This window comes from Hibiscus syriacus, unplaced genomic scaffold (genome assembly GCF_006381635.1).
Source record: "Hibiscus syriacus cultivar Baekdansim isolate YM2019G1 unplaced genomic scaffold, ASM638163v2 tig00009009_pilon, whole genome shotgun sequence".
In the NCBI taxonomy this organism is placed as follows: domain Eukaryota; kingdom Viridiplantae; phylum Streptophyta; class Magnoliopsida; order Malvales; family Malvaceae; genus Hibiscus; species Hibiscus syriacus.
The window spans coordinates 318,021-343,882 of record NW_024062181.1 but is presented as its reverse complement, the minus strand read 5'-3'; the positions used below and the strand labels follow the sequence as shown (position 1 = coordinate 343,882).

At 35.5% G+C, this 25,862-nt stretch overlaps 2 protein-coding genes and 1 long non-coding RNA gene across 3 annotated transcripts; 1 reads left to right on the top strand and 2 right to left on the bottom strand.

Moving 5' to 3' along the window:
• Positions 1 to 76: 76 nt before the first annotated feature.
• LOC120202848 (TMV resistance protein N-like) lies at positions 77 to 25,049 on the bottom strand. Its single transcript, XM_039203207.1, has 5 exons — positions 24,519 to 25,049; positions 23,338 to 24,436; positions 23,156 to 23,196; positions 13,101 to 13,341; positions 77 to 1,061 (listed from the first exon to the last, which is right to left on the bottom strand). The coding sequence occupies exons 1-5, from the start codon at positions 25,004 to 25,006 to the stop codon at positions 78 to 80; spliced, it is 2,853 nt and encodes a 950-aa protein (XP_039059138.1). The 5' UTR covers positions 25,007 to 25,049; the 3' UTR covers position 77.
• LOC120202854 (TMV resistance protein N-like) lies at positions 1,343 to 15,401 on the bottom strand. Its single transcript, XM_039203209.1, has 3 exons — positions 15,032 to 15,401; positions 1,889 to 2,987; positions 1,343 to 1,390 (listed from the first exon to the last, which is right to left on the bottom strand). The coding sequence occupies exons 1-3, from the start codon at positions 15,361 to 15,363 to the stop codon at positions 1,358 to 1,360; spliced, it is 1,464 nt and encodes a 487-aa protein (XP_039059140.1). The 5' UTR covers positions 15,364 to 15,401; the 3' UTR covers positions 1,343 to 1,357.
• LOC120202862 lies at positions 8,575 to 9,905 on the top strand. Its single transcript, XR_005523762.1, has 3 exons — positions 8,575 to 8,717; positions 9,352 to 9,657; positions 9,735 to 9,905. It is a non-coding gene; the product is annotated as an uncharacterized LOC120202862 (long non-coding RNA).
• Positions 25,050 to 25,862: the final 813 nt, after the last annotated feature.

Genomic DNA, 25,862 nt, shown 5'->3' with positions numbered 1-25,862 from the left:
CCATTTTGGTATTTCACCTCCAGGTATAACACCATCAAAACTTTCTTTTAAATATGCAACTACCTGCAAAATAAAACTTATGTTGCTTGGTAACTAAGAATATAATTCTTTAAAAACGAGATTATGTAAATATGAAAGAATGATAAATCGACCTTAAGATGGAATTTCAGCATATTTAATGCATCGATATTCTCAACCAATCTATAGCAGTGAAGACCATTAAACCGTGTCCCATCCACTGCATTGCAAAACATTGATGGAGTTGCAAATAGTTCTAGATAAGCACCAGAACTAGGAAACGATTTAAGCTCCCTGCAATTTGACAATCCAAGATATTGAAGCCTGGGAAATCTAATACCAGACACAGGTAAGCTGATGAAATTGTTACCACCAAGCTCAAGCTTTTCCAAATATGATAAACAATAAATATCACTTGGAATATCTCCATCACGAAGATTGCAGTTCCTTAGTTTCAGCTCTCTTAATGAAATCAAACCTGACAATGAATGTAACATAAGAGGTACAGACACGATCCGTCCTCTTTGGAATACCTGGAAAAGAGAAGGTAGATTTGGTGCTAACTTAGATGATGGTGTCTTGAACCTATTCAAAGACAAAACTTTAAGATTTTTAAGTTGAAAAATGAAAGATGGCGGTTTTGCTATGGCTGTTTCACTTAAGTCAAGCTCTTCCAACAACTCTACTTGCTGCAAATTCTCCGGCAAATTTTCAACTTTATAGCAACCTGAAAGATCAAGAGTTTTTAGACATTTACACCCACCTATACTGCTTGGGAGACTAATAAGGTTTCTACAATCTTTTAGGATTAATGTTTCAAGAGATTCTATTCCGATTTTGGTTGGAAGATTCCTAAGACTTGTGCAGCTTCTTAAATTCAAAAGTTTAAGCCTCGAAAGAACTCCGACTGATGGATGAACATGTACTATTCTTGTACAACCCTCCAACACTAAAGTTTCCAGATTTGGGGCTGATGTAAAGTCCGGTGTCTTGACCAGGTTTTCGGACCCTTCGAGGTTGAGCACTTTCAACTTATACAGGGGCTGCTGAAAATAACAATAAATTAGAGAAGATTTAGTTAATATTCCTAAAATAAGTTAAAAAACAATGATCATATAAATTAGTTCTTACTATATTTCCCCTCCATAGTTGTTTAATGCGACTGTAAGGTAGCAGAAGTGCACCCAGGTTGTCTGGTTGGAAGCTTGGAGGTAAGAATCTTAAAGGATATCCCATCCAATCTAAGAGCCGTAACTCATTAGGAAGATATTTGAGTTCATCACAATTTGAGAGGCAAAGGACTTTGAGCAATCTCAAATTTTTCATCTTCGAGATAGCATTAACATTCAAATTGAGCATCTTGTTGGATATCCTGATAACCAAGGGTAAAACAACGAAAACTAAGTTCAAATTTGAAAATATCCCAAAGCATTCCATACCTAAAAGCAAGGCTGCTCCAACACTTAATTTATTTATGTTTCTATTCGTATCCCACACATCCCAATAGAAACATAGAGATGATTCTTTAAGGATTTTCAAAATAATTTAGAAAAACTAAAAGTACAGTGAGTAAAATAAGAAAGAGAGTATAACTCAACGAGGAGTGATAGAATAAAACTTTAAGGGTCACTTTTGACCGAATATGAAATTTACACATGGGTGCATGTTTATGTATGTTTTCCTACCTTTTATTGTCAATGATCATGCCTTCAATCGCTTCTGTAGCCTAAAAAACATTCAAAAGTAAGACATAAGAAACACAAAATAAAATGAGGCAATTTCTGTGATAAAACTTGTGAAAAATTACATTGTGTGTATCATTTCTGTCTTTAACATTAATATAATATGCAATTTCCCTAGAATGACTTACAGTGTTTTTCGTTAGCACATGATATACATCCTTTTCGTCCCATAATCTACAACGTTTTCCAGGTTCCTCAATAGATTTTTCCCGAACAATTCTTCTTCCCATTTCTTGTAGTAAGTTATGCATCCACATTTTGTTGCTTTCGTCAACTGTTAGTAGAGACTTCTTAATGAGAACATCGATTCCGATATCCGGGAAAAACTCACAGCCATCCAATACTTTCATTACAAAATCTTTCTCGTCCCCATTGAAGAAGCATGCTATATCTAGAAATATGTTCTTCTCCGTTTCTTCCAATCCATCAAAGCTAATTCGAAGTCTGTCAATAATCTCTTTGTTAGAATCCTTTTCAAGTCTTTGGATTGCACTTCTCCATTGAGCTACATCTGTACCGCACAAAAAAGAACCCAAGACTTCAAGAGCTAAGGGGAGACCACTGGCATATTTTGCAACATGTTCAGAAAGCTCAATGAAAACATCATTTGGTGCTGTCTCACTATCAAAAGCTTTCAAACTGAAAAGTTGAAGTGCCTCGCTGTCATTCAATGTTGAAGGCTTGTACACATCATCAACTCGGTAAGATTGGAGCAAGTGTTCATCTCTTGTTGTTATAATGATTCTACTCCCTAAACCGAACCAATCATGCCTTCCAACCAAGCATTTCAAGTGTTGTATATTATCCACATCATCAATAACAACTAGGACCTTTTTGTTAGACAACCTATGGCTAATTATGGCATTCCCTTCATGAACATTGAAAAATTCGAAGACTTCACCAGACAAGATCTGGAAAAGAAGTTGTTTCTGTAGAGAAACGAGTCCAAATTTGTCTGAAACTTCTCGAACGTCAGCAATGAAGCATTTACCTTCAAAATGAGATGACATTTGGTCGTATACAACTCTTGCTAGAGTTGTTTTACCGATGCCACCCATTCCGTAAATTCCTATGATGCGGATGTCATCTTCCCCAATCTCTATTTTGGAATGCAACTCCTCCAAGCGTGAACTAATTCCAACCAACTCATCATGAACAATTGGATATGTCTGACATAATTTTTCTGATATTTTTCTAACAATGTTTCCAATAAATTCAGGTTCATGCCTACAAAGATATAAATTTTAGTTGTTTTGAATAAATATTTTAAATCTAGTTGTAATCATTAAATTAATTAAACTAGAAAAAAGATAAGAAAAGAAGGATTTACCCGTTATTCAAATGCCATCCTTTGATGTTAGCCACTTGGGTCAAAGCATTTCGCCACCTTAGAATCTTTTCTTTATCTTCCTTGTACCTGTCTTCATGTTTGGTAAAGGCTCCTCCAACTTTTTCTTTCTGTTTTCTTAAATCAGATGGATTCACATGGTAGAAAATTGGAAACACTTTATGTCCTTTCTCGTTTTTCTGTTTAACAATCTCGGCAAGCTCCTCCAAGCACCAACCTGAGAAGGTATAGGTTTCCGAGAAAACTATTACCGAGCACCACGATTGTTGAATGGCTCTGACGAGTTGCGGTGGGATCTCTTCGCCGGCCTCCAGCTTTGGATCATCCATGAAAGTGACAATTCCACTCCGTTTCAGAGCATCATAGAGATGATATGTGAAGTTTTTGCGGGTATCTTCACCTCTGAAACTCAAGAAAACATCATATTTCTTTCTAGAAATAGATGATGAAGTTGAAGGTAAGGACAACATGATGAAGTTTGAGAAGGAAAATATGTCTGAATATGGTGTTCAAAATCAGAAAATAAATCTCTCAATGCCCAGAAAGAAACTATAAACAATCAAAGTATAGGAGCATAGAAAAAGAGCAAAACAGATCAAATTCCCAAGGAAACAAATCTGGGGTTATAGACCAGAAAATGAAGTATTTGACAAGGCTTTGTTCATAAACAGAAACTAGAGTTCAAAATAAATAGTTCTTGAACTCTGATATTATCCTATTCTATCTCCCGTCAATTGGTCCAACTTGGGGTTGGCTTCTATGGTGGATATTTTTTCTATAACCTAGTTATATCATACTTGCCCTACTTTCCCACCACTTCTACGTTTCACATTTATCAATCCATATATTCAGAGAACATTAAGTTCTTGTATAAACAAATGAACAAATGATAGGGGGAAACTTGTCAAGTAAACATTAATTATGGTGTCCCACATTTGACAATTATTGCTTAACTTATGAGCATCAAATTATAAAACTTCTTTGATAGGTTGCTTCTTATTCTTTTCTTTTATTTTTTGTTTAGACGGAAAAGACATGATTCTTGGTGTTCATCGTCAACCACTCGTATTTTATATATTTTTCTTTGCATCTTTTTTTTTCTTTGATTTATTTTTTGATTTTCAATAATTTTATCACTATGACATGTTTACATTTGTTTTTATGACACTTTTTTCTCTGTCATTTGGCCTTTTATCATTTAATTTTTTTAAGATTGGATTTGATGGTGTCTAGACTGATCAAGATAATACTTATTTGTTATCTTATTAAACTTTCATGCTTTGGACTATCAGATTGGATTTGGATACTCTGTTTGCATTCGACAATATTTTTCTCACGACACTCGACTCTGATTTGTGGTTTTCGATGATATTTCAATAGTTTGATCCCCTATTATGGTTCGTTTTCCAATACAATTAGATTTGTTTGTATCTATCTTATGCTTGAGTTTTTTTAGATGAATTTTAACTTTTTCTTTGTATGGTCCTTATATGATCTCAAGTGACTAATTTTTTGTGTTAATGGTTATAGAGATATGTTCTAATTATATGTTCATTGTAATGCTAGAAAAAACCCATCTCTAATATTCTCGGGGCTCTGAGCGAAACTAAAAAATAGGTCCATATAAAATAAAAGCATGTTCTATTACTTTGAATGATTAATTTAGTATTACATTAATAAATCATAGAAATTTATTAAATTAGGGGTATCAATTATAAAGGTAAAAAGTGAGATTGAAAAAATTAGGGGTCTCAATTATAAAGGTAATTAAAAAAAGTAGGGGCCTCAATTATAAATGTAGAAAGCGAGATTGAAAAATTAGGAGCCTCAATTATAAAAGTAAAAAGTACGATTGAAAAAATTAGGGGTCTTAATTATAAAGGTAAAAGTGAGATTAAGAGAATTAGGGTCTCAATTGTAAAGGTAAAAAGTGAGATTAAAAGAATTAGAGCCTCAATTATAAAGGTAAAAATTAGGGGCATCAATTAAGTGTTTCAATTATTAAAGTAAAAAGTGATATTAAAAAAATTGGGGGCATCAATTATAAAGATCTAAAAAATAAAATTAAGAAAAAAAAATTAAAGACATCAATTATAAAGATAAAAAGTGTGATTGGAAAATTAGATATTATCTTTTTTTTCCTAAGAAAAATAATGGTTTCTATTTTCATTTAAAAAAATCATAAAACTTAGTCGATAAAATTATTAATTGTTTGGTTTAATATCGTTGCATAAGGCAACATTGGATATTATTATTTAGGATAAATTACATGTTTAGTATCTAAATTATTGTTTTTATTCTGTTTTAGTATCTAAACTTTATTTTTTTTAAAATTATATTTAAAACTTAGTTTATGTTTCATTTTGATACCCCACTGTTAAAAACTTAATAGTGATGTTGACATGTCGTCATAAGATAATATCACGTCATCATTGAAAAAATGTTACGTCAATACTTCTGTTAATTTTTCAGCAATAGAGAACCAAATTGAAATCTAAACTAAACATTAGATAACACTTAGTTTATGTTTCATTTTGATACCCCACTTTAAAAACTTAATAGTGATGTTGACATGTCGTCATAAGATAATATCACGTCATCATTGAAATATCGTCGTTGACAAAAATGCAGCAGAAAGCAACTCCGATCCATTGACTATCATTCTGAATATTGTTAGGCAGTGGTATCTTGATTGAAGAGTCAACTGGTTGATGGCTGAACCATTTTGGTATTTCACCTCCAGGTATAACAGCATCAAAACTTTTTTTTAAATATGCAACTCGCTGCAAAATAAAACTTATGTTGCTCGGTAACTAAGAATATAATTTTTTAAAAACGAGATTCTGTGAATACGAAAGAATGATAAATCAACCTTAAGACGGGTTTTCAGCAATGTTAATGCATTGATATTCTCAACCAATCTGTAGCAGTGAAGGTCAGAAAACTGTGTCCAATCCGCTGCATCGGAAACCTTTGATGGAGCTCCAAATAGTTCTCGAGAAGCACCAGGTTTAGGAAACGATTTAAGCTCCCTGCAATTTGACAATCCAAGATATTGAAGCCTGGAAAGATTACCAAGCACAGGTATGCTGATGAAACTGTTGCCGCCAAGCTCAAGTTTTTCCAGAGAGGATAAACAAGAAATATCACTAGGAATATCTCCTTCATGTAAATTGCAGTTCCTTAGTTTCAGCTCTCTTAATGATCTCAAACCTGACAATGAATGTAACATCAGAGGCACAGACTCTATCCTTTGGAATACCTGGAAAAGAGAAGTTAGATTTGGTCCTAACTTAGATGATGGTCCCTTGAGCCTATTCAAAGACAAAACTTTAAGATTTTTAAGTTGAAAAATGAAGGATGGTGGTTTTGCTATGGCTGTTTCACTTAAGTCGAGCTCTTCCAACTACTCTACTTGCTGCAAATTCTCTGGCAAATTTTCAACTTTATAGCAGCCAGAAAGATCGAGAGTTTTTAGACATTTACACCCAACTTGAAAAGGCATAGGTCCCTGAAAAAACAATTACCGAGCACCACGATTGTTGAATGGCTCGGAAGAGTTGTGGTGCGATCTCTTCACCGGCATCCATCTTTGGATCATCCCTGAAATTGATAATTCCACTTCGATTTAGAGCATCATAGAGATGATTTGTGAAGTTTTTGCGGGTATCTTCACCTCTAAAACTCAAGAAAACATCGTATTTCTTTCTAGAAATAAATGATAAAGTTGAAGGTAAGAATGACATGATGAATTATGAGAAGGAAAATTTTGGGGTTATAGATTTGAGATTGATTTGTATTTGAGAAGGCTTTGTTCATCAACAAGAAATAATAGTTCTCAAACTCTGATATTATCCTATTCTATCTGCCGTCAATTGGTCCAAGTTTTCTTTCAAAGTCATGTGTCTACTGGCTATGATTTGCATTTTCCACGCTTTAGTTCAATGCGTATACTCGGGGCTAGCTTCTATGGTTGATAATTTTCCCCCATAACCGAGACATGTCATACTTGCTCTACTTCCCACCACTTTCTACGTTTCACATCAATCAATCTATATATATATTAAGAGAACATTAATTTAATGTATAAGAAAAATGATAGAGGGAGACTTGTCAATTAAACATTAATTATGAAGTCCCTACAATTCGATTTTTCCCTGGATTTGAACCATGTTCATACAATCTTGCAAGGCCGAAATCTCCTAACCGTGCATTCAGCTCATCATCTAATAATACATTACTGGCCTTAACATCTCTATGAACCGCAATTTGTTCATGCCCTTCATGTAAATAGAGAAGACCAGAAGCCACGTCCTTTATGATCCTAAATCTCTGGTCCCAATTCAAGGTAGTTTTAGGGTCATCAAACAAAAACTTATCTAAACTGCCATTAGCCATGAAATCATAAACAAGAAGAAGGTCACCTCTTTGTAATAATAGAACGAATTTACTAACTCTTTTATAACTTTTAAAAGTTAAATGACTGAAATAATCCCCGAACATAGTTTAGAATAAAAAACCATTATCTTACTATAGAAGAAAAAAATTACTTATTTACTAACGATAATCTTTCTAAACTGAGTTATTTGTATCACTCGCCTTCAAAATTTTAATATCCCAATTGCTTACAATACTCCTAACTTTCTGTAATACCCTAATTTTGTCTGAGTGGATATTAATTGATCGAAGAAGAATTTTGAGTGTTCAACGTTTGAATTCGATCTGATTCATACTTGGTGGACAAATTGACGTTCAAATTGCAAATATTAACTCATTTGCATGACCCACCAAACCCAAAACTCAAATTAATGTGCAATCTACAGTCCAAGTTTTAAAATTTAAAGCCCAATCCCAATAACTCCAATCAGGCCCAATTAATTAGGGTCCATTTGTTCATTCAACAAACCCAAAATACTAGGGCTACCAAAGAACCCTTGCAGCCCTGCCGCCGCCTCCCATGGTCATGTAAAGTGGTCCCAAACAGTGGCCTCAGCCGTGGTCACTCCACGCCAGTAAGCCTCCAAGCAAGGTGGTCCCGAATGCTTCATCAACAATGTGCACCGCTGGTCCCCTACACCAGGCACTTCTCCACATCAGTCGGTCCTCCTAACAGACCGCTCATGCAACCCAAGTGGTCCCCCCGAATGCTCATCAGCAGCCACGCATGCAAGCAAACAAACAAAATGAAATTGTAAAAATGTAGCCTTTGGATTTTCGTTTGTAACAGGGGTATTATAAAAACTCACAATAATATTTTGAAAGGGGTTCGGCTCCCCGGGATTAAAAAAAAGGAAAGGAAGCAATATAAGGAAAAATGTTGGTTTCTTACATTTGAGTGCTAATTTTTCTTGGGGTTTTTCGAACCAAACCAGATAGAGTAAAAGAGAGTAGAGTGGTTCGTTTACCTTAGTCGTCGATCGTCCGTCGTCGAGGTGGCGAGGTAGCCGAAGAGTCGGAGGCCTTTGGCCGTCTTAGGGGTTGGTTTGGCTTCTTGGTTCTCTGTTTTGGTGTTTAGACGAGGGAAGGAGGTCGCTTGGTTCTCGAAGCTAGTTCACTTCTTCGGTCTCAAAGATTACTGGTTTAGCTTTTAGGCCATAGCATAACAAGGGGTATTGATTAACCGACCCCGATATCAAAATCTTTATGATACTAGCTATTCAGATTGTTGATTCATATTGCTAGTTTTCAATTTTCATGTGCTGCTGTTGTCATTTCATGTGTCCAAATGCTGACTATGAAGATAAGTTATTATTTGGAACCTGCATGTTCAAACTGATACTGGTGAGGAGATAGGTTAATAAGGTTCTGATGTTTTGGAATTCAATGGATTATGTTCCTGTTTAATAGACATGGAAAGGAAGACTTAACTCGAAATACTGACTCGAAGATGATCCCGTGGTCATATTGACCTCGGGGATAATCTTATGTTTAAACTTATTTAGGATCAAACCTATAGTGTTTAGCCTGTTAATTTCGATTGGCCAGATCTTTTAGGTTTTCCGTTGTTTCTTTTGTTTAGGTTTGCTTTTCAATCCGAGCATGGCTCTTCGCTAACTCGTGGCCTTACTTTGTGTTATATTTGCTGTTCCTTGTTGGCATCATGATGGGGTTGCACTTTAGCTATGTTTTAGAACCATTTATTCGAACTGGCATGCATGCGGCGAGAAAATCATGTTCGTCGTTACTCTGATTCTCATCGTTTTTGTCGGTTTCTTACTCGTTCGGAATTAACTTTTTTTCCAGATAAGAGATGAACTTCACAAGGAGACCATGCAGCTTGCTAGTGAGTTCTTATTCCATTTAGTATTATGATAATGCTATAAAATTCACAGATATTAAAATATGCATAGGGAGACAACTTCACATTTATATGTTTTCAATAAACATGGAACAATTTGGATAAAGAACCACAAATAATGGAGCTAAGGAACCAGGTGAGATTTTCTGAACCACTTGGCGGCAGCTAAGGAAAAACTAAACGAGCTCGAGAGACAGAAAGAAGAAACTCTAAAGTTCTACTCCCCTGCATCGTTATGCATAGGCTTCAAGGTACATATTAATAGTATATTACCTACGTTACTGGGGTTTAGATGCGAGTACTTAAAGACCGTTTTACATCCTTGTAGATGCAATGAATGCAACAGAAGAGGAATCGTAAATAGTGAACAGGCAGCTTCTTTACGGGGAAATAGATATCGTGGCCTTTGTGCAGAAGTACAAGAAGCTACGGACAAGTTACCACTGGCGAGCTCTCATTCTTCTAGCTGCTAAAACATCTCCGGTTGGATGAAGAAAACAACTGGTGATAGTTATTGATTGTATACGTGTATATATATATATATATTGCCTTCATATTGATAAGACTGCTACTTGCTGCTTGGTGAATTTTGGAAACCAGGGTGGATTTTGGAAAATAATCGTCAGTTCTCTGTCTCTAGCGCCTTCTTTGGTTAATTTGTAAGGGTCGGATTGTGACAAATGAAGAACGGATGGGAAGACACATGACAAATGATGAAAGCTGCCTCTACTGTGGTGCAGCAAAGGAATCGTTAACTCATGTTTTTAGAGTGTATTGTGGCGCATACTGCTTGGCAGGAATTAATCAAACCAGACCGGCTTGTTGAATTCTTCGGCATGAACATCGTGGACTGGATTCAAGTGAATCTTCAGCGGCCAGATTATTTTCCTTTGAACTCAGATGATTGGGATGTCCTATTTGGGTCCATTCTGTGGAGCATTTGGACGAGACGAAACCATTCTATTTTTGCTCCGGAATATTTAGAGATGGAGAGTATTTTGCAGCGTAGTCGTCGCTTAGTAGTGGAGGCTGGCCATGACTTCAGTTGCACCTGCTGCCACAAGGACTAGGGCGAATGGTGTCGGAATCAAGAATACTCGTATTTGATGAAGCCTGCAAGAGTTTATATAAAACGAAATTTAGTTTCTCGGGAAAGAACTCATAGGGTACATAAATTTGATCTTGCTCAGGTTAGAATCATCCCAACGGGAGGATAATCAAAGAAAAGCATTGGAGTTTGAAGATGACATTGGCGAGAACAGAGACGAAGGCACCAAGTGTCACGAAAGCAGTGTAAACTATTATCAACATGCTGTTGGTGCCAACGATTTTGGTGTTTTACTTGGAAGAAACATTGGCAAAGATAAGGATGATAATGCTCCAAACATCATAAAACTATTTCACCCTCTTTCTTTTGTGGTGCAATCCAACTTACCTTGCAATAAATGAATTATCCTGAACAAGCCATTTTGGTCATCTACAAGCTTTTCTGGAACCTTGCAAATGTATCGTACCTTGTTTCCCTTCATCACGATGCAGTGATAAGACACACAATCGACCATTTAACCATACATGTAATAATCCAATTGCAACCCCCGAATAGCCACGAAAGGCTTGTTAGAAACATAGAGCTCTTTTGTTTGTGAAGGCAGATCAAATAGCTCTTCCAGGGCTCTGAGTAGTGCCTTTCGAAGATCCGAATTTTCAACCTCTGCCACCTCAAATAGTAAGCCACATTAGAATGAAATCTTCAAAGAGATATTACCAAAGATAATCAAATCAAGCTGATGTACTTTCTTATCTCGTTCAGTCTTCCTCTGCTTCTCCATTTTTCTTTTCTCAGAGGGAGTCTTTAATGAGTTGTCCTCTTCTTCAGCCGGTGAGTCTTTAATAAAATCAAATAGTAACTAATCCTTCTTCCCTGGTCGGCCCATCATAAATTGAAAAACTTGTGTATCCTTTTTGGTTGTGGCTCCGACTCGGTCTCTTCATAAACATTATGTCTTCGCTTTATAAGGGGACCTTCAGCTATTGATCCATCTGCAGCGGAATCTTCATTGATATCTTCCAAATCTTTCTGATAAACTATTCGAAGCCCACATTTCTTCACCTTAACACTTATGTGACTATCATCGGATGTGACTGAAAACTGGAGTTCATCGAATTCATGATTTGAGTAATCCAATGTTGATGAATTCTCAGTTTCACTTTCACCACATTTATCCTCTAAAGAAAATGGATATAATCTTTCACGGAACAAAAAACAACAGTAAAGGTGGTCCTTTATTATGGGCTGGTTATATTCTTTAGAAAAAATCCAGCTGTCCCCTGAGACACGTCGAGGATTTCTACCCCGAAAACCAGATCCATTAGAATCAGCTTGTCCAGAATTCCTATGATGGATAACAGCATCATATGCGAGTTCCTCCTCCCTTGAAGCATCATCATTGACAAAAATGCAGAAGAAAGCAACTCCGATCCATTGACTATCTTTCTGAATACTGTTAGGCAGTGGTATCTTTATTGAAGAGCCAACTGTTTGATGGCTGAACCATTTTGGTATTTCACGTCCAGGTATAACACCATCAAAACTTTTTTTTAAATATGCAACTTGCTGCAAAATAAAACTTATGTTGCTTGGTAACTAAGAATATAATTCTTTAAAAACGAGATTCTGTAAATACAAAAGAATGATAAATCGACCTTAAGATGGTATTTCAGTATTGCTAATGCATTGCTATTCTCAACCAATCTGTAGCAGTGAAGACCATTAAACTGTTCCACTGCATTGCAAAACTTTGATGGAGTTGCAAATAGTTCTCGAGAAGCACCAAGACTAGGAATCGATTTAAGCTCCCTGCAATTTGACATTCCAAGATATTGAAGACTTGGAAATCTAATAACAGACACAGGTAAGCTGATGAAATTGTTACCACCAAGCTCAAGCTTTTCCAAATAGTGTAAACAATAAATATCACTTGGAATATCTCCATCTCGAAGATTGCAGTTCCTTAGTTTCAGCTCTCTTAATGAAATCAAACCTGACAGTGAATGTAACATAAGAGGCACAGACTCGATCCGTCCTCTTTGAAATACCTGGAAAAGAGAAGGTAGATTTGGTGCTAACTTAGATGATGGTGTCTTGAGCCTATTCAAAGACAAAACTTTAAGATTTTTAAGTTGAAAAATGAAGGATGGCGGTTTTGCAATGGCTGTTTCACTTAAGTCAAGCTCCTCCAACAACTCTACATGCTGCAAATTCTCCGACAAATTTTCAACTTTATAGCAACCTGAAAGATCAAGAGTTTTTAGACATTTACACCCACATATGCTGCTTGGGAGACTAATAAGGTTTCTACAATCTTTTAGGATTAATGTTTCAAGAGATTCTATTCCAATTTTGGTTGGAAGATTCCTAAGACTATTGCAGCTTCTTAAATTCAGAAGTTTAAGCCTCGAAAGAACTCCGACTGATGGATGAACATCTACTATTCTTGTACAACCTTCCAATATCAAAATTTCCAGATTTGGGGCTGTTGTAAAGTCCGGTGTCTTGATCAGGTTGTCGGACCCTTTGAGGTTGAGCACTTTCAACTTATACAGGGGCTGCTGAAAATAATAATAAATTAGAGAAGATTTAGTTAATATTCCTAAAATAAGTTAAAAAACAATGATCATATGAATTAGTTCTTACTATATTTCCCCTCCATAGTTGTTCAATGCGACTGTATGGTAGCAGAAGTGCAACAAGGTTGTCTGGTTGGAAGCTTGGAGGTAAGAATCTTAAAGGATATCCCATCCAATCTAAGAGCCGTAACTCATTAGGAAGATATTTGAGTTCATCACAATTTGAGAGGCAAAGGACTTTGAGCAATCTCAATTTTTTCATCTTCGAGACAGCATTAACATTCAAATTGAGCATCTTGTTGGATATCCTGATAACCAAGGGTAAAACAACGAAAATTCAGTTCAAATTTGAAAATATCCCAAAGCATTCCATACCTAAAAGCAAGGCTGCTCCAATACTTAATTTATCTATGCTCTGTCAAGCACTCGTATCCCACACATCAGAATAGAAACATAGAGATGATTCTTCAAGGATTTTCAAAATAAATTAGAAAAATTAAAAGTACAGTGAGTAAAATAAGAAAGAGAGTATAACTCAACGAGGAACTGAGTGATAGAATAAAACTTTAAGGGTCACTTTTGACCGAATATGAAATTTACACATGGGTGCATGTTTATGTATGTTTTGATACCTTTTATCGTCAATGATCATGCCTTCAATCACTTCCGTAGCCTAAAAACATTCAAAAGTAAGACATAAGAAACACAAAATAAAATGAGGCAATTTCTGTGATAAAACTTGTGAAAAATTACATTGTGTGTATCATTTCTGTCTTTAACATTAAATATAATATGCAATTTCCCTGGAATGACTTACAGTGTTCTTCGTTAGCACATGATATACATCCTTTTCCTCCCACAATCTACAACGTTTTCCAGGCTCCTCAATAGATTTTTCCCGAACAAATCTTCTTCCCATTTCTTGGAGTAAGTTATGCATCCACAATTTGTTGTTTTCGTCAACTGTTAGTAGAGACTTCTTAATGAGAACATCGATTCCGATATCCGGGAAAAACTCACAGCCATCCAATACTTTCATTACAAAATCTTTCTCGTCCCCATTGAAGAAGCATGCTATATCTAGAAATATGTTCTTCTCCGTTTCTTCCAATCCATCAAAGCTAATTCGAAGTCTGTCAATAATCTCTTTGTTAGAATCCCTTTCAAGTCTTTGGATTGCACTTCTCCATTGAGCTACATCTCTACCGCACAAAAAAGAACCCAATACTTCAAGAGGTAAGGGGAGACCACTGGCATATTTTGCAACATGTTCAGAAAGCTCAATGAAAACATCATTTGGTGCTGTCTCACTATCAAAAGCTTTCAAACTGAAAAGTTGAAGTGCCTCGCTGTCATTCAATGTTGAAGGCTTGTACACATCATCAACTCGGTAAGATTGGAGCAAGTGTTCATCTCTTGTTGTTATAATGATTCTACTCCCTAAACCAAACCAATCATGCCTTCCAACAAAGCATTTCAAGTGCTGTAAATTATCCACATCATCAATCACAACAAGGACCTTTTTGTTAGATAATCTGTGGCTAATTATGGCATTCCCTTCATGAACATTGAAAAATTCGAAGACTTCACCAGACAAGATCTGGAAAAGAAGTTGCTTCTGTAGAGAAACGAGTCCAAATTTGTCTGAAACTTCTCGAACATCAGCAATGAAGCATTTACCTTCAAAATGAGATGACATTTGGTCGTATACAACTCTTGCGAGAGTTGTTTTACCGATGCCACCCATTCCGCAAATTCCTATGATGCGGATGTCATCTTCGCCAATCTCTATTTTTGAATACAACTCCTCCAAGCGTGAACTGATTCCAACCAACTCATCATGAACAATTGGATATGTCTGACATAATTTTGCTGATATTTTTCTAACAATATCTCCGATAAACTCTGATTCATGCCTACAAAGAAATAAAATTCAGTTCATTTTTATAATTATTAAAGTAATTAAACAAGAAAACAGGAAAGAAAAGAATGGATTACCTGTTATTTAAATGCCATCCTTTGATGTTAGCCACTTGAGTCAAAGCATTTCGCCACCTTAGAATCTTTTCTTTATCTTCCTTGTATCTCTCTGCGTGTTTGGCAAATGCTTCTTCAACTTTTTCTTTCTGTTTTCTTAAATCAGATGGATTCACGTCGTAGAAAATTGGAAACACTTTATGTCCTTTCTCGTTTTTTTGTTTAACAATCTCAGCAAGCTCCTCCAAGCACCAACTTGAAAAGGCATAGGTTCCTGAAAAAACAATTACCGAGCACCACGATTGTTGAATGGCTCGGAAGAGTTGTGGTGCGATCTCTTCACCGGCATCCATCTTTGAATCATCCCTGAAAGTGATAATTCCACTTCGATTTAGAGCATCATAGAGATGATCTCTGAAGTTTTTTCGGGTATCTTCACCTCTAAAACTCAAGAAAACATCGTGTTTCTTTCTAGAAATACATGATAAAGTTGAAGGTAAGAATGACATGATGAATTATGAGAAGGAAAATTTTGGTGTTATAGATTTGAGATTGATTTGTATTTGAGAAGGTTTTGTTCATCAACAAGAAATAATAGTTTCTCAAACTCTGATATTTATTCATTTATAACAAAACAAATGGGCTAACACTAATATGAACCTAACATGGATTTTTATTTATAAACCATACAATATGCAATATGACACTAATTATTTAACACCTAATGTAACATGAATTAATATGCAATGCATCATGAATTAATAACATGCAATGCCAAATGAATTAATAACATATTATTATTTAATACACTATAATACCTAATATATGCAACTATATAATATGCAAACTACATTATGCAAAAATGACACTATATGATATATTATATGTACTATGCCCACATTATTTATTATATACTATAATATGAAATGCCACGTGCGTGTCACCACTCGGATAAAATGGGTGATGACATTCACTGAAGAAGAAATTAAAGCAGGTGACGAATCCCAGAAGCTTTAATGGGGCAGTCAATGCTTTGAGAAGAGAAATTGGGGGCAGTGTTAACGTTCTTTTACCCTTTCACAAATAGACCAAAGCTCTTTTGCACTCACAATGTGGTAGAACTTACGCTTTAAGGATAAAAGTAGTCATGGAAAGAAGATGTCAGTGCTTAAAACATATGGGAATTCCTTGTCAGTAGTCTATCAACCATGAAGATTGAGAAGTTGTCACAAGAAATTATCATTTGTCATATATGCATATCAAACTTCAATATGTACCCTGATGAGGTGCAACGCCATTTCCACTTGGGTATTGGAGTAAAAGTAGACTTACTCATCGCAGTCGAGATTTCATTACTTCAAGTTTTGACAAAAATAAATCTAAGACAAAGCTAGAGCACGATGTGATCAGTTGAACTCCGTTGAAAAAGAGGTTAAAAGCTATCTGCCATGTACAGAGGTTTCAGAAGCAAACGACGTGAGCTCAATTCATAAAGATTTTCGTGAGAAATGGATGCCCAATTGGGAAACGACCATACATTATCAAAGAGGTTGTTTCCAGAGGAGTTTTGATTGAGTGATCCAATAAATTTCATATTCATGTTGAAAAAAGAAAAAAGACAAAAGAAAAAAGACAAAAGACAAAAGAGAAAAGAGAAAAAAGAGAAAAAAGAAAAAAAGAAAAAAAAGAAAAAAGAAAAAAAGAAAAAAAAGAAAAAAGAAAAGAAAGAAAAAGAAAGAAAAATGAAGGAAAAGAAATTAAAAAGAGGGTTCAAAAGGAGAATCCGCAAAGGTCGTCTTGAAACCAAAGTAAGGATTTGAGTTGAAAATTTGAAATGGCGGTTCAAATGTGTTTTGATATTAGGCATCTGGAAAATAAAACCTTTCAAGTGTCTGGTACTTTGGGATGTGTGTCGTGCCTGCAAATATTTTGGCAATTTTTTATGTCCTTTAGACATAAGCTCACCTCTATGCTCTGGGGTTGTATTAAGTTGATTGACTTTGAAGAGCCTGATATTTTGAGAGGAAATTTACATCTACAAACATTTTGGCAACATTTGAGAACTTCTAATCAGAAGCTTACCTCATTGCTCCAAATTATATCAAGTTGATTGATTCAGGAACATTCATGCTAGTGATGCTTGAGGCATCTGACTTTATTTCTTGATTTTTTATCCTTTCCATGATTGCCATGACTTTGTAAAAATTCTAATTCTCTCATTTCAAACCCCAATTTTGTTCATTTACAAGCATCTTATAAGTAGATTAACATAGTTCAAAATAAAACAAAAGTTTTCTTGGTATTACTTTGAACTAATCTTTTAAATTGCAGGAATCCAAAGTAGCTCAAAACCTTGACACTCGTGTAAAAGTGTATATCGAGAAAAGATATATGGGCTGAATTCATGAGGATAGTTATTCAATCCCCATCAAAGACATTTTTTAAGACATTTTGATATTTGTTAAATAAACAAGATGATTGCTCAAGAATGATAAGAGATCCTTGAAACTAGTGAGGCTTATTCTGCCTCAAATGAAATGCAAGGGCAGTGGAGGCATTCTTTGATCCTTAAAACCATAAAGTCTGACAGATCAGAAGACTCAATAATGGAACTTTTCATACTTCTTTGCGATATCATCAATAACCAACCAAGAAGCAGAAGATCGCCTTAGTAAAATGGGGTATGTATTGTTTCAAGATCTTATGGTACCCACATTGGGGTATGACCAAAGACCCAAATCATGTTGGAATAACAAGATTCAAGGCAATATTGTATTGAGAATAAACATTGCTGCTAGGAGTATTAGGGGAAGAATATAAAGATGAGAAGAACTTACTTTGAAAAGAAAACCCTTCATGCGATAGAAAAATCTTGAAGAAGCACCTCTGATAAAACAATTGGGTCAGAGTCAAGAGGTGTCGGCCGAAATTCAATCTTAAAATACATTAACACTTTTGAATCGAATATATAATTTTGAATCGAATGAAATTCCTATCATGAAAAATAACAGTGTGAAACAGAATCACATCAATAAAAATGGATCACAACTGCAATTTAATAGATAGATGCCAATTACGATAATAACTTTTGTTAGGTCTGTAACCGTAATAAACACAACACGACCGAATACGTGACTGCAACTGTAAATTAAATCCATACATCTGTGTTAAGTCATAAATAATCTTATTGGCAATAAGTTTAGATTAGATAGTAGGAACAAAGCAACAAAATCTAACAAAAAATCGTATTACAATAACATCTTTCCTATGTTCAGGATTTGTGGCTATCCCTTCCAATGATATTTGTTTGAGATTCGAATTTGAATTCTATCTCTGACTCTCTGAGAGTGTAATGTACAATATCGGTTCACATTCCACTTGTTGTTAGGAACATGTTGTGTAATAGTATTAGGCGTGCATTGATCAACCCCATGTGATAGGGATTCGCCTCACAAAGGCCTTTTGTAGTTGTCGATAAAGCATGCCATTTCACTTTTTGAAACGTGGTGCAGCCTTGCATGGGCCCCTATTGTTTTTGTGTTAAGAAGAGAGCGATCATGTCATTATCCAAAATCGGGTGAATATGAATGACATTTTGGCATGCATGGTAGTTAAGTTGTTTATTTGTGTTCTCTCATATTTTCTTTGGTCATGGTTCTAGACTTACATTGTTTGAGAAGCCATGCATGGTCCCCATTGTTTGAGTACATTCGACCAGGTAGTTAAGCTGTTCATCTTTTTTTCTTTTATATTTTCTTAAATTATGAGTTCTAGATTCACTAGGAGTACTCTCCTTTCATCTCCTAAAGTCTCTCATTCCCCTCCCCTCTAAGTAAGATTAAGATTAGATTTAGAATTTATCCAAAAAAATAAATAAAAAAAATGAAATATTGCATGCCATTCGAGTGAGTATGAAATTAAAGTTTATTCATATGTAGGAGTGGATCCAAAGGGAGCAAGCAGGTATGGATCGAAAGATTGGGTGGGACAATAGCCCTTTAAAAATTTTAAATTCTCATATATTTTATATATTTTCTTTGTATTTTATATTGATTTTTTAAGAAGAGAAGGATTAAAAAATTTATCAGATGTCCCCGAAAGTTGTTAAACGTCTTGAACAACTCTGCTCTAGGTTTCTTTGGAAAGGTTCTAATATAGCAGCTTCAGGTGCAAGGATCAGTTGGGACAAAATATGTTGTCCCAAATCTGAAGGTGGACTAGGGTTAAAAGATATTAGTTCTTGGAACAAAACTTGCATGGTTCATCTTATCCGGAAACTACTTGCTGCTAGCATGGATTCATTGTTATGTTACTAAAAGTAGAAGCTTCACTGATATTAATGAATGTTCATCTTATAGTTGGTGTTTTAGGAAACTTATCAGACTAAGGAGTGAAACTCTTCCCCTACTTAATTCTGGTATATTGAAGACAAGAGATTTATGGGAGGAACTGAGAGTTCACAAAACTAAGGTTACTTGGCACATAATAATCTGGTTTCCTCTCCATATTCCTAAACTCAGTATTATCTCATGGATGGCCATTCTTGACAGACTTCCAACACGGGACAGACTTACTAGAATGGGGATTGCTTCTGATGAGTTATGTATCTTATGTAATGAGTCTCCTGAAACCAGAAACCATCTGTTTGTGCACTGCACATATGCTACTTCACTGTGGAATTCTATCTTGAGTCTTTCTTCTTTGAGTAACATGCACAACACTTGGGAATCAAGGATTAATTGGGCTGCACTGGAATGGAAAGGAAAATCCCTTCTTATCACCATATTGAAAATAGCATGGACTGCTTTTATCTATTCGATATGGGAAGAAAGGAACAGAAGAATATTCAGAGGAGAGTCAAGATCGATTGATCAAGTTCTAAAGTATATAAAAGACTTTGTCCAAATAAAACTTAGTGATAGGAATCTTAATAGAATTGATAGAGTTAATATTAATCTTTGTAATTATTGGGGTATAGATTAACATTTTTGTTGTAATTAGCGTTTATACTCCCATTTGAGACTTGTGTTGTTGCTTTCTTATTTGGATAACAAAATCTGCTTATCCAAAAAAAAGAAAAAAAATGTTTTCAACCTTAAAAATTTGAGTTTGCCCTTCTATTTTTTTTTATAAATTCATCCAACGTAATACACCAGTCCTCTAAGATCAAGTAGGCGTTGACACAAATGATAGTAAAACTAATCACTTCATTTTTATTTTTTATTTTTATATTTGTTTTATTATTCATATTTAGTTAATGATATAGACCACGTGGAAGCCCTACTACCCTTGCTTTTCTTTATTTTCCTTTTCCCTCTTCAATTCTTCAATGGACTATGGTTGGTAAAATTCCAGCAATGGATGAACTTCACCAGTAAGTTCTATCTTTCTCACAATTAAAACAAAAAAGTGTAATCTCTCAATATAAACATATATGTATATAGCATATACATATCTGCAGATTGGTCTGGGTAAGTCCATAACCAAAGTTGAAAGGTCCATAAACAATGGTTCATATGAAATTCCATTATGAGCAAACCATTTTGGTCATCTACAAGCTCTTCTGGAACCTTGCAAATGCTGTATACTCCCTTATTTCCATTCATCACGACGCGATGACAATCGAACATTTAACCAATCTTGCAAGAATTCAACTGCAACCCCCTAGTGCACATAGAGCTCTCTTGTTTGTAAATGCAGATCAAACATGGAGCTCATATTTTAAAATATATGCCAAGTACAAATATTAAAAATAAATATCCTAAAATATTGAAAATGTCTGGATAGGATTGACCCTAACTAATGCTTCTTCCCCGGTCGGCCCATCATAAAATTGAAAAACCTTTCCATCCTTTTTGGTTGTGACCCGGCCTCTGTCTCTTCGTAAACATTACGTTTTCGCTTTATAAGGGGACAATTAGCTATTGATTCACTTACAGCGGAGTCTTCATTGGTATCTTCCAAATCTTTCTCATATAATATTCGAATCCCACATTTCTTCACCTTAACACTTGGGTGACAGTCATCGGATTTGACTGATAACTGAAGTTCACCGAATTCTTTATCTGACCAATCCGATGATGAATTCTCGGTTTCACTTTCACCACATTTATCCTCCAAGGAAAATGGATATAATTTCTCACGCGAAAAATAACAATGATAAATGTGATCCTTTATTATGGGCTCGTTGTATTCTTCAGAAAAAATCCAGCCGCACCCTGTGACACGTCGAGGATTTCTACTTCGACAAACAAATCCATCAGAACCATCTTTTCTGGAATTCCTATGATGGATAACAGCTTCACATGTGAGTTCCTCATTCCTTGAAGCATCATCGTTGACAAAAATGCAACAGTAAACAACTCCGATCCATTGACTATCATTCTGAATATTGTTAGGCAGTGGTATCTTGATTGAAGAGTCAACTGTTTGATGGCTAAACCATTTTGGCATTTCCCCTCCAGGTATAACAGCATCAAAACCTTTTTTTAAATGTGCAACATTCTGCAAAATAAAACTTATGTTGCTTGGTAACTAAGAATATAATTCTTTAAAAACGAGATTCTGTAAATACGAAAGAATGATAAATCGACCTTAAGACGGGTTTTCAGCATTGTTAATGCATTCAGATTCTCAACCAATCTGTAGCAGTGAAGGCCAGAAAACTGTGTCCAATCCACTGCATTGCAAACCTTTGGTGGAGCTCCAAATAGTTCTCGAGAAACACCAGGTTTAAGAAACGATTTAAGCTCCCTGCAATTTGACAATCCAAGATATTGAAGCCTGGGAAGTCTACCAATCACTGGTACATTGATGAAACTGTTTCCGCCAAGGTCAAGTTTTTCCAGAGAGGATAAACAAGAAATATCACTAGGAATTTCTCCTTCATGTAAATTGCAGTTCCTTAGTTTCAGCTCTCTTAATGATCTCAAACCTGACAATGAATGTAACATCAGAGGCACAGACTCTATCCTTTGGAATACCTGGAAAAGAGAAGTTAGATTTGGTCCTAACTTAGATGATGGTCCCTTGAGCCTATTCAAAGACAAAACTTTAAGATTTTTAAGTTGAAAAATGAAGGATGGTGGTTTTGCTATGGCTGTTTCACTTAAGTCGAGCTCTTCCAACAACTCCACTTGCTGCAAATTCTCTGGCAAATTTTCAACTTTATAACAGCCAGAAAGATCGAGAGTTTTTAGACATTTACACCCACCTATGCTCCTTGGGATACTAATAAGGTTTCTACAATCTTTTAGGATTAATGTTTCAAGAGATTCTATTCCAATTTTGGTTGGAAGATTCCTAAGACTTGTGCAGATTCTTAAATTCAGAAGTTTAAGCCTCGAAAGAACTCCGACTGATGGGTGAACATCTACTATTCTTGTACAACCTTCCAATATCAAAATTTCCAGATTTGGGGCTGTTTTAAAGTCTGGTGTCTTGATCAGGTTTTCGGACCCTTTGAGGTTGAGCACTTTCAACTTATACAGGGGCTGCTGAAAATAATAATAAATTAGAGAAGGTTTAGTTAATATTCCTAAAATAAGTTAGAAAACAAGGGTCGCATGAATTAGTTCTTACTGTATTTCCCTTCCATAGTTGTTCAATGCGACTGTTTGGTAGCAGAAGTGCAACCAGGTTGTCTGGTTGGAAGCTTGGAGGTAAGAATCTTAAAGGATATCCCATCCAATCTAAGAGCCGTAACTCATTAGGAAGATATTTGAGTTCATCACAATTTGAGAGGCAAAGGACTTTGAGCAATCTCAATTTTTTCATCTTCGATATAGCATTAACATTCAAATTGAGCATCTTGTTGGATATCCTGAAAACCAAGGGTAAAACAACGAAAATTCAGTTCAAATTTGAAAATATCCCAAAGCATTCCTACCTAAAAGCAAGGCTGCTCCAACACTTAATTTATCTATGCTCCGTCAAACCCTGGTATCCCACACATCCAAATAGAAACATAGAGATGATTCTTCTAGGATTTTCAAAATAAATTAGAAAAATTAAAAGTACAGTGAGTAAAATAAGAAAGAGAGTATGACTCAATGAGGAACTGGATGATAGAATAAAACTTTAAGGGTCACTTTCGACCGAATATGAAATTTACACATGGGTGCATGTTTATGTACGTCTTCCTACCTTTTATTGTCAATGATCATGCCTTCAATCACTTCCGTAGCCTAAAAACACTCAAAAGTAAGATATAAGAAACACAAAATAAAATGAGGCAATTTCTGTGATAAAACTTGTGAAACAATACTGTGTGTATCATTTCTGTATTTAACATTAATATAATATGCAATTTCCCTGGAATGACTTACAGTGTTCTTCGTTAGCACATGATATACATCCTTTTCCTCCCACAATCTACAACATTTTCCAGGCTCCTCAATAGATTTTTCCCGAACAATTCTTCTTCCCATTTCTTGTAGTAAGTTGTGCATCCACAATTTGTTGTTTTCGTCAACTGTTAGTAGAGACTTCTTAATGAGAACATCGATTCCAATATCCGGGAAAAACTCACAGCCATCCAATACTTTCATTACAAAATCTTTCTCGTCCCCATTGAAGAAGCATGCTATATCTAGAAATATGTTCTTCTCCGTTTCTTCCAATCCATCAAAGCTAATTCGAAGTCTGTCAATAATCTCTTTGTTAGAATCCTTTTCAAGTCTTTGGATTGCACTTCTCCATTGAGCTACATCTCTACCGCACAAAAAACAACCCAAGACTTCAAGAGCTAAGGGGAGACCACTGGCATATTTTGCAACATGTTCAGAAAGCTCAGTGAAAACATCATTTGGTGCTGTCTCACTATCAAAAGCTTTCAAACTGAAAAGTTGAAGTGCCTCGCTGTCATTCAATGTTGAAGGCTTATATACATCATCAACTCGGTAAGATTGGAGCAAGTGTTCATCTCTTGTTGTTATAATGATTCTACTCCCTAAACCGAACCAATCATGCCTTCCAACTAAGCATTTCAAGTGCTGTAAATTATCCACATCATCAATCACAACAAGGACCTTTTTGTTAGATAATCTGTGGCTAATTATGGCATTCCCTTCATGAACATTGAAAAATTCGAAGACTTCACCAGACAAGATCTGGAAAAGAAGTTGTTTTTGTAGAGAAACGAGTCCAAATTTGTCTGAAACTTCTCGAACGTCAGCAATGAAGCATTTACCTTCAAAATGAGATGACATTTGGTCGTAAACAACTCTTGCGAGAGTTGTTTTACCGATGCCACCCATTCCGCAAATTCCTATGATGCGGATGTCATCTTCCCCAAACTCTATTTTGGAATGCAACTCGTCCAAGCGTGAACTAATTCCAACCAACTCATCATGAACAATTGGATATGTCTGACATAATTTTGCTGATATTTTTCTAACAATATCTCCGATAAACTCTGATTCATGCCTACAAAGAAATAAAATTCAGTTCATTTTTATAATTATTAAATTAATTAAACAAGAAAACAGGAAAGAAAAGAATGGTTTACCTGTTATTTAAATGCCATCCTTTGATGTTAGCCACTTGAGTCAAAGCATTTCGCCACCTTAGAATCTTCTCTTTATCTTCCTTGTACCTGTCTTCATGTTTCGTAAAGGCTGCTTCAACTTTTTCTTTCTGTTTTCTTAAATCAGATGGATTAACGTCGTAGAAAACTGGAAACACTTTATGTCCTTTCTCGTTTTTTTGTTTAACAATCTCAGCAAGCTCCTCCAAGCACCAACTTGAAAAGGCATAGGTTCCTGAAAAAACAATTACCGAGCACCACGATTGATGAATGGCTCGGAAGAGTTGTGGTGCGATCTCTTCACCGGCATCCATCTTTGGATCATCCCTGAAAGTGATAATTCCACTTCGATTTAGAGCATCATAGAGATGATCTGTGAAGTTTTTGCGGGTATCTTCACCTCTAAAACTCAAGAAAACATCGTATTTCTTTCTAGAAATACATGATAAAGTTGAAGGTAACAATGACATGATGAATTATGAGAAGGAAAATTTTGGGTTATAGATTTGAGATTGATTTGTATTTGAGAAGGCTTTGTTCATCAACAAGAAATAATAGTTCTCAAACTCTGATATTATCCTATTCTATCTCCCGTCAATTGGTCCAAGTTTTCTTTCAAAGTCATGTGGGTACTGGCTATGATTTGCATTTTCCACGCTTTAGTTCAAAGCGTAAACTCGGGGCTAGCTTCTATGGTTGATATTTTTTCCCCATAACCGAGTCATGTCATACTTGCTCTACTTCCCACCACTTTCTACGTTTCACATCAATCAATCTATAAATATTAAGAGAACATTAATTTCTTGTATAAGAAAAATGATAGAGGGAGACTTGTCAACTAAACATTAATTATGAGGTCCCACATTTGACAAGCATTGCTTCAATTATGAGAATCAAATCAAAGTTAAGAGTTACCCAGTCATTTCTTTATGGAGAAGAAGGTAAACTTTGATTTCCAAAGTCATCTGAGTAATTGCAGCCAGAGGAATTGATAATAACTTTACAAGCCTAAGGAAGTAACTTCAGTTCAAGCTACTTCACAACTCACTGTGTAGAAATCATAAAAGAAAGATGCCCAGCATCTACCGTGGTTTCCCTAATAATACAATGATGGTGAATTACAAAACAGAAAAAGCAAAGCAAATCTAATTAGCTTCACCTTTGATATCAGATTAATGATTCGATTTGTGGTTCTTCCCGGAATTGTAGTATTGTAGATTGAAAAACAATAATGTATTGCCATACTCACTGACATCGTCTTCAACTTTGCTCCGGTCAAAGAAAATGTCACCACCATCAGCATACTCCTCCTCCTAGGGCAACAAG

Excerpts from the sequence above, each read along its gene's own strand:
- LOC120202854 (XM_039203209.1), bottom strand. The coding sequence starts at position 15,363 with ATGGATGCCGGTGAAGAGATCGCACCACAACTCTTCCGAGCCATTCAA. Across the intron at positions 2,988-15,031 it reads GGATGGCATTTAAATAACAG|GCATGAACCTGAATTTATTG; the intron begins GTAATCCATTCT and ends ATATCTTTGTAG. Across the intron at positions 1,391-1,888 it reads ATGTGCTAACGAAAAACACT|GATATCCAACAAGATGCTCA; the intron begins GTAAGTCATTCT and ends CTTGGTTATCAG.
- LOC120202848 (XM_039203207.1), bottom strand. The coding sequence starts at position 25,006 with ATGTCATTGTTACCTTCAACTTTATCATGTATTTCTAGAAAGAAATAC. Across the intron at positions 24,437-24,518 it reads GGATGGCATTTAAATAACAG|GCATGAATCAGAGTTTATCG; the intron begins GTAAACCATTCT and ends ATTTCTTTGTAG. Across the intron at positions 23,197-23,337 it reads ATGTGCTAACGAAGAACACT|GCTACGGAAGTGATTGAAGG; the intron begins GTAAGTCATTCC and ends GAGTGTTTTTAG.